The sequence below is a fragment of the Dendrobium catenatum genome, unplaced genomic scaffold, assembly GCF_001605985.2.
Source record: "Dendrobium catenatum unplaced genomic scaffold, ASM160598v2 fragScaff_scaffold_54, whole genome shotgun sequence".
Lineage (NCBI taxonomy): Eukaryota > Viridiplantae > Streptophyta > Magnoliopsida > Asparagales > Orchidaceae > Dendrobium > Dendrobium catenatum.
The window spans coordinates 392,163-401,528 of record NW_021318516.1 but is presented as its reverse complement, the minus strand read 5'-3'; the positions used below and the strand labels follow the sequence as shown (position 1 = coordinate 401,528).

At 31.6% G+C, this 9,366-nt stretch overlaps 1 protein-coding gene across 4 annotated transcripts in view; it reads right to left on the bottom strand.

The window, feature by feature from the left end:
- Positions 1–2,751: 2,751 nt before the first annotated feature.
- LOC110103880 (5-methylthioadenosine/S-adenosylhomocysteine deaminase) overlaps positions 2,752–9,366 on the bottom strand; it is a 45,612-nt gene continuing 38,997 nt past the window's right edge. The window contains exons 11-13 of one of the 4 annotated variants that reach the window (XM_028694577.1): positions 5,074–5,129; positions 3,258–3,360; positions 2,752–3,160 (exon numbers count right to left, since the gene is read on the bottom strand). In XM_028694577.1, coding sequence (XP_028550410.1) covers positions 3,071–3,160; positions 3,258–3,360; positions 5,074–5,129 — 249 coding nt within the window. In that variant the 3' untranslated portion in view covers positions 2,752–3,070. The remainder of the gene's footprint in view (positions 3,161–3,257; positions 3,361–5,073; positions 5,130–9,366) is intronic. The other 3 variants (XM_028694582.1, XM_028694583.1, XM_020832749.2) reach the window with 3 other exon arrangements.

Genomic DNA, 9,366 nt, shown 5'->3' with positions numbered 1-9,366 from the left:
ATGACTTGAATATAAGCATTATTAACCCCTTTCATTTCTAGAACTCTTCATAGCACTTCTTTTGGAATTTTATCATATGCTTTCTCTAAATCGATAAATATCATATGTAGATCCTCTTTATTCTCTCTAAACTTTTCCATCAACTCTCTCAATAAATGAATAGCTTCCATAGTAGACCTACCCGACATGAATCCAAATTGATTTTGAGAAACGTTAGTATCATGTTGTAATTTATGCTTCATAACTCTCTCCCAAAGTTCTAAAGTATGACACATCAACTTAATTCCTCTATAATTCACACAATCTTGTGAATCACCATTATTCTTAAAAATATGAATCAACACACTCTTTCTCCATTCATCTGCCATCTATTTAGTCTTCAAAATAATATTAAAAAATTTAGTAAGCCAAGAAAGTTATTCATCTCCTATGCATTTCTATACCTCTATTGAAATATCATCAGGTCCAATAGTTTTTCACACTCCATTTTCTTTAAAGCCTCTCTAACTTCAATTTTACTAATACACCGATAATAATAAAATTTCTATTTTTATTTAGAGTGCTAGTGTTTCTAAAGTTAATCATATTCTCACAATCTTCATTGAAAATCTTAACAAAATATCTCATCCATCTTTATTGAATAACCTCTTAAAAAATACTTTTTGGTCTTCATCCTTAATGCACTTCACTTGAACTAAATCCTTACTCCTATCTTTTTATTTGGCTAACTTATACATATATCATTCGTCCTCTTTAGAATCTAATCTAATATATAAATCGTTAAAAGCTAAAATCTTTGCATCACAAATTATTTTCTTAAACACCTTACAAGTTTCTTTATATTTTTCCCAATTTTCAAAATTTTTATATCTAAACTAATTATTATAACAAAGCTTTTTTATTTTTGATATTTTCTTACATATTTCGATTCCATCTCCAACTATTTTTATTATTAGAAACTTTTCTTTTTGAAACTCCAACACATCCTTTGCAAAATTATATTTTTTCTCACATAACATTCGCTTCCTAATGCACATACAAAATCTTAAGATCTCAAATCTTACTTTCAAAAATATTTTTGTTAGTGTTATTTAAATACCCCCATCTAATATTAGAACAATGTTTTACTATATTTTTCATATTCTGTCCTTTCATCTTAAAGTTCAAAACTAATAAGCGATATTGGGTACATAAACTTTCACTCAAAATAACTTTATAATCTTTACAATTTAAACGATTTATTTTAGAAAATAATCAATCTAAATTTTTCTATAGCTATTCTTAAAAGTGATGAGATGCTCATCTCTTTTCTTAAATAAGATTAACAATTATAAAATCATAAGCTAAAGCAAAATCTAATATAGTCTTACCACCATCATTACTCGCTCCAAACTCATAGCCACCATGAATGCTTTTAAAATCCTTTATTTCTCTACCAACATGTTCATTTAAATCTCCTTCAATAAAAACTCTTTCTTCAAGAAATAACTTTTGAAATAATTTTTCTAAGTCATTTCAAAATTTTAATTTTAAACATATATATCTAAACCTACATGAGGAGCATAAGCACTTATAATATTACTAATCTTAGCATCAATAATAATCTTCAAAACTATAATTTTGTCTTCAATTTTATCAATTTTTATAATATTATCCTTTAAACTCTTATCTATAATCACACCTACACCATTTCTAGTACGACTTCTACCAGAATACCAAAATTTCAATCATAAACTATCAATCTCCATAGTCTTCTTCCAACCCATTTAATTTCTTGAATGCATAAAATATTTATCTCACTATGAATCATAATATCAATTAACTTCATTAATTTGCCTATAAGAGAACCCTACATTTCTAAACCTACATGAGGAGCATAAGCACTTATAATATTACTAATCTTAGCATCAATAATAATCTTCAAAACTATAATTTTGTCTTCAATTTCATCAATTTTTATAACATTATCCTTTAAACTCTTATCTATAATCACACTTACACCATTTCTAGTATGACTTCTACCAGAATACCAAAATTTCAATCATAAACTATCAATCTCCAGTCTTCTCCCAACCCATTTAATTTCTTGAATGCATAAAATATTTATCTCACTATGAATCATAATATCAATTAACATCATTAATTTGCCTATAAGAGAACCCTACATTCCAAGATCCTATCTGAATTCTAATTTCATGAACTAGCTTCTTTGCCCACATCTGTCTATAATGTGTAAACCTTTGTCTATTTAATACTGCACCAAGGCGCCGATGCAGCGGTCCTTGCGCATTTCTCACTGTATTCATGCAATATAACATGTCACTTACAAGAAATGCCCTAACATTAACATAATGTATCAAATGATTCATATCATGATTATTCGATAAGTTTTATGCTGGCTGTCAACTAACTAATGCAACCTTTCATTTTTCTCACCCAAAATTTGGGACTTGACAATGGCAGTATTAAGTAAGTCCATTTCAACACTTAGGCAAAATTATGCACCAGACGTTACCAACTCTTTGGAAGAATTCCTGCTTTCAGAATGTTTAGTCATTTCTTTATCTTTAATTTAAGACCGGAGGAAGACTTCAACCCATCTGGAACTACAGCATCGTTTAAGGCAACTTAAATATCACAGCTCCAAAGTTTGAAGTAATCATAAAAAAAAAAAGTCTCAAGCTAATATCTTCCTATCGATATCTGACACATGTGATAATGTCACAATTGTAAGAGAAAGAACAGGATCTCTCTCTTCTCGGAGAAATACAGTGACTAGTTTGTTTGATTATAAGTATTACTAATATAAAATAAAAAAGATATATATATATATAAATTTTAAATTTTTTTATTTGGTAAATACCCAAAATATTTATTTTGATAAATTTAGAATTCACCCAAGTTAAATAAATCTCAAATAAAAACAAAAAAACTCAAAATATTCAGAATAAGTGAAAAATCTGCTTATTTCATGGCGATGAAGAAGGGGACACCAAGATGACGCTAGTAAAGGAAAAAGGCCTTTCACACGAACCTAGAATCGATAAGACTGCACTTCAATTCAGAGACATCATAAACAGTTGAACCTATCAGGAAGGCTGATGCCTGCCCTTTTAAGAATGTCGCTTGAAGCTTTCATTGCTAATGAAAAGACTTCTTCCTGTTCAAGAGGACGAAGCGCTAAAATAATGTATTAACAGAGGGAAAAAATAATCATAATTTGAAATTTTATGAGGAAATAAAAAAGGAACACAAACCTCATCAAGATTTGTGATCTTCTTATCCTTCAAAATCCATTGGCCATTGCACATTACTGATTCAATATTCTCGGTTCGCATGCAATACACCAGGTTGGAAATGCTGTGAATTCGAGGCAATAATCACAAACAAGTGCCTCAGGAAAGGTATATCGCCGAAGATAACAACTAAAAAACAAAGACAAGGCCAAATCATATAGTTGAGACGAGCCTTCTAGTTCAGCTACATTAAGGCTTCGTTTGGGACGGTTTTCTTATTGCTTCTTAAAGCAGCTTTCTAATAAAAAAAAATTGTACTAGAAAGCTGCTTTAAGAAGCAGTAACAAAGCCATCTCAAACAAAGCCTAAGCTTCATGCATGATATATTACCATAAAACATACATATATACAGTCCTTTTGATGCAACTATTTGCAGCTGCTTATAAACTCTCTATGATGATGGTCTGATATGAACGTCGGAACACATACATAGGATGCAATAAGTCTTGAAAAATATATAAAAAGTAACACCAGTTGATGTGACATTTAAAATATATGCTTTTTATAAAAAAATGGTTTCATAATCATAATAAAGTTATAGTTCAAACACAATAACTACTAGGATTAAAATCATAGTTTTAACAATGTCATGGAACTTCTAAATTAAATATAACAAATTATAATTTTGATAAGTAGAGTGGCAGAGTTTACCTGTAGTTATGTCTAATATGTGTTCACAAAGTACCAAAGATCTTCTCTAAAAACGTTTCCAAAAGCTAAGGAAATATTTAGAAAGAAAAGAAAAGTAGGTTGACACAAGTTGGTTCTCCAACATGGCCCTTTTACAGTGACTGAGTGGCCGAATGTCCAGAACATGACCTGGAGAACCTCCAATGTCCACGTCTTTTTTTTCTTCTTAATATAGTTAGGCTTATAGAAACTTGTCTTTACGCATGGAATTAATAGATATTTTAGAAACACCCTTTTATGTGCCGTTACAAGTAGAGAACTACAGATTTTGAGATTTGTCGCCAAAGTGATTAGGAAATACTCGAAATCAAGTATTTCATATCATCTACTAAGCTTGGAAAGCCTGTAAGAAGTTATATATGCGTAGGACATTTTTTAGTGAAAGGTAATATCACAAACAGGTTATTTGATTAAATATTGCTATTAAAGTTACGATCAAATTCTTTTCACATCGGGAAATGTGGATACAATGGAATAGCCAAAAAATTATGTGCGGCTCGATTAACCGACATATGCAAGAAAGAAGATCAGGGACCATTTTGGTCCAAAATGAATCATCTAAAGGCAAAACAATGGTGCCACTGGAATTGGACAAATTATTCTGTGCGGAGTCCAGACGTCATCTAGAGACCAATTAAAATACGTCACGTCACTCCAAAAGTGTACCGCGCTCGGTACCGAGCTGTACCGCTTGGTACCACGCTCGGCACCGGACGGTTCTCCCGTCCAGTGTCCGCACATAATAATCTCTCCCGGAATTGGGGCAGCCACAGATCATTTATCATGGCCCCCTTTTTATGTCAATGACCAACACTTTTTTTGGTATATATTCCAAACAAATATTGCAACTACCCAATACTACAATCTAATTTCTGTTCATGGTAGATAATCCACGCGTCACCACCCATAATGAAAGCTGGAAAAAAAAGGCATAGGTTTTGAAGTACTGTAAGCTGCATAATTCATTACCTTTTTACTTAACTGCACACGAATTTGGAACTTGAATGCGTGGCAATTACATGGGATTTAGATTTAAAATATGAAAGAATTAGTTGGAACGTAAGGGTTTACTATTTGCAGTTCATACCTATCGTGCAGAGGAAGCATGGACCATGAAAAAGGATTGATGATAACCATGTCAGCCTGCAGATAAAGATAAATCAAACAATCGATATTTTAACATCCAAAGAACTTTAAGTTGTCTAATAGCACGTAAGAACAATTTAAGAAAAATAGGTATCTGCTTTCATTTGAAAGATTTTTCTTGTATCTAGATAATTGTGCCACGCATATAACGTTCTTGTTATTGCAATAAGAAAACAGCTAACATGAGTACGACGGGATAAGATTCATGGCAGAGAAGTTTACAAACAGTTCACCATTTCGTTCAATTGCATCATAACATGTAGAATCATCAACAAGCTATCATAATATTTAGGGTTTATAGTTGCATTTTTTATCAATGTCAGAAGCGATAGAAATCAGAAAAACTCAGACGATAGCGTGACAATCTGTTTGTCTCCACATCAGGTTCAAAGCAATATTGTTGAAACACTAAAAACAAGGGAGGTTTATTGCATTGCAAGAAGCAGAGGAAGCAAATCAAAATATGTTCTTTTTTTGAATGATTCAAAAAGTTTCATTATTTACATCCAATAAATTATAAACACTAGGGAAACGTTGTGAAGAACCAGAAATTTCATGATAGCAGAAGACAGCCAAAAAAAATTGACAACAACAACAACAACAACAGCAAGCCTTTATCCCACTGTGGGGAGCAAAAATATTTTGCAATGTAGACTTTTTTTTTTACGTAAATAATGCAGGAAATTAGGTAGAAATGAAAACTCATTAGAAATGAGAGACATGGTAATGGAATTTGCAGCAGAATGTGAGAATAAAATAGGAAAGAAGTAAGAAATATATAGATTATTTGCCGATTGTCCATCTCAAAAAAATATGCATGTCTAAAATAGGTATTCCTGTTAAAGAATGAGATGCAAGCTGCCAAGTTATAGGATTTTAGGCTTACAAAAAGCTATACGTGGAGAGATTAACATGAGAATTTACTAAAAGAAAATTTCCACTTCTCATAGCCTATTCATCATTAAATGACCAAAAAGAATATATCAGATAATGCTAAAGGGTCCATCAAAATATTGTGCTCCATGTTCACCCACTTGCCTTTTCAACTAAGAAACTAGTTTCTGATTACCATGATAAATTCAATCCGAATAAAAATGGCATATAGTACACATACCACGTAACAACTAAAAAAAAAAAAATTCAACTAAATGAAAACAATTGGAAATTAAAAATAATAAAATATTAAATAATTGTCTATAATTTTTTAAATAAAAATTTAATTATATATATATATATATATATATATATATATATAATGCTTAGAAAAGTACTAATTAAAGATGGATTATTTAACAATAAAAAGTAATTTAGAAGTGAGATGCTGAGAATTATAAACAGAGAGTTGTGCATGTTATAAATAAAAGAAAATTTATTACAATCTTATGTATGAAATATTTGTTGATATAGGTATCACATCAAGAGAAATTCAAGTGACAAAATAGTTTTCTAAGATGTGTGATTATATTTCGATTTTGTAGTAATAAATTTCATTTCCTCTAGACTTACTGCAATGATTTCTTTGAACTATTATAGGCATAGAAAAATGTTCCGATTAGTACAAAAATTAGCCAATGAAAAATATCTAAACTGTTTTTCTGTCATGTATGAAATTCTCGTATTGATAAGAATGTCATGTAGCACTTTTCGAATTTCAATCCCTAGAAATTATTTCATAAATTAGTACATAACAATTATTATATGATGAGAAGAATGTAAGGTATGGTATATAGCAGTAAATGCAAGTTCATAAATGATGAAGTTCATCTTCTTTATGGTACTAACTGAGGATGCATGTACCTGCACTAAAAATAAAAAATAAAAGGAATTACCTACTCTCAGGGTTAGGTTTAAAAAACTTACTAAGATATGAATGTTATAGTACTTTTTCACATTTCAATCCCAAGAAATTATTTCATGAATTAGTCCATAAAAATTATTATTTAAAGTAAATATATGATGAGAAGAATGTAAAGAATATGTTATATAGGAGTAAATGCATGTTCATGAATGATGAAGTTCATCTTCTTATGATACTAATTGAGGATACATGTACCCGCACGTAAGGAAAAATAAAAAGGATTATCTACTCTTAGGGTTAGGCTTAAAAAAAACTTACTAAGATGAATGTGTCTTCAATGATACATATAGAGATAGTGCTCCTGTGATAGGTGTATTATACAATAAGATAAGTTAAGACGTTAAAATGATAAAGGGAGTGATGTGGACATCCGATCATGAAAATTTTAAAGGAGGAGATGACGATCAACGGCCAAGATCATTCCACCTTATCTTATTTTGTTATTTGTAATTTTTTTATTATTATGAATTTTCCCATTTTACCCTTACTTAAGAGGGTCATCCTATGTAAGCCCTAGGGGTATACGTGTCTTGTTTTAATTTCTTAGGCCTATATATAGAGGCCTTTGCTTGTGTAATGTAATGATGAATTATTATGAAAAGAAATTTTATTTGTACTTGTGTTCTTTGGAGAGAACTTGGGTGAGATTCCTATGGGAGGGAATCAGAGTTTTCACCAGCCACAGGATGGGTTCGGGCTCGTGGCTTGAAGTCCCTTGGAGAAGGACAATGTCGTACCCACCAGCCGCAGGAAGAGTCCGGGCTCGTGGTTTGTATCGTTTTTATTTTATTTTTTCTTTGTTCTCAGTCCTCTCATCTTTAGTCTCCACCATTCACCATCCGTTTTTGTTTCATTTTGTTTGATTTTGGCTAACTTTTCTTTTGGATCAAACATCAATCTCTCCACCTCCATAGCCGACCGACCACCTCACCCCTAGCCTCTTCCCCCCAAATTCAAAATAATTTGAATACCAAAAGCTTTCTAATTAAACCAACTCTCATTTAGGAAACCCCTCAAATATCTCAAAATCTGAAATTAATTTCAGATTTAACTACCCCGTCACATTTAATGCACTGGTCCATATACATTGTATGTGGACATTTCTCCTCCCTCCCCATATGGTCGGCCCCATCTCTCCCTTATTTTAATTATTTCATTCCTTATCAAGGAATCCAATTAGGGGAATAATTAATCACCTATTTATCCTTCACCATCCATTTTTGTTTTATTTCGTTTGATTTTGTCTAACTTTTCTTTTAGATCAAACATCAACCCCTCCACCTCCATAGCCGACCGACCACCTCACCCCTAGCCTCTTCCCTCCAAATTCAAAATAATTTGAATTCCAAAAGCTTTCTAATTAAACCAACTCTCATTTAGGAAACCTCTCAAATATCTCAAAATCTGAAATTAATTTCAGATTTAATTACCCCATCACATTTAATGCTCTGGTCCACATACATTGTATGTGGACATTTCTCCTCCCGACCATATATCTCTCCCTTATCAAGGAATCCAATTAGGAGAATAATTAATCACATTTTTATCATTCCCTCCATCTTATTTGAATTTCAAATTCAAATCCCTTAATTAAGGGAAATCTGAAATTGAATTTCAGATATTTAATTTTTTGTTATTACCCCCCATTCGTTCTACATTAGGGAGCCAAGAAATGCATTTTTCTTAGTGTTCATGATAAAGAAATGTTTAATATAAAGATATGTATGTCTGTTATCTTCTAATTTTTAAATTACCATGATTTAGAAATATAATTAGCCATTGACTTGTTTAATTTACCGATTAGTTAATTATTTTCGAAAAGACCCTCTTTAACTTAAACGGGCAAAGGAAAAAGTTCATGTACAACAGAAGGATAACATCAGGAGTTGGGTATTATAAAAGAAAAATCATATATATAAGTTTATGTTTTTGAAAATATGTAGTCTAGAGGAAAAATGAAAGAGAATGCTGTACTTTTTTGAGGTTTTCACAAATAAACTTGTATCATTTAGTTGGCTCTTTTGAATTAAAAGATTTTGTGAGATATACGAAGTGAAAGTGTTAAAAATTTCAATCTGAACGTCTATTCCTATGTTGATACTCTAAACTTCCAGGCAGAGTCAAGACAAGTGTGGGCTCCGAAAATTCGGCCTCGGCCTCCGCTCGCTTTTCTTATTCGGCGAGGGAGTTTTAACGAACTAAATTCCGAGGTAAATTTTAGAAGGCAGATGGGTTTGTAGATAAGACACTACCCAGAGATTTCGCCCTCATTTTGCGAGGACTTTATGATCTGAGTTTTGGTTTCCTATAGGCGCAAGCCCCTATAGTTAATTACCCCTCCCGATTACGAGAGAGAACTTTCGATTAAGGCAAGTC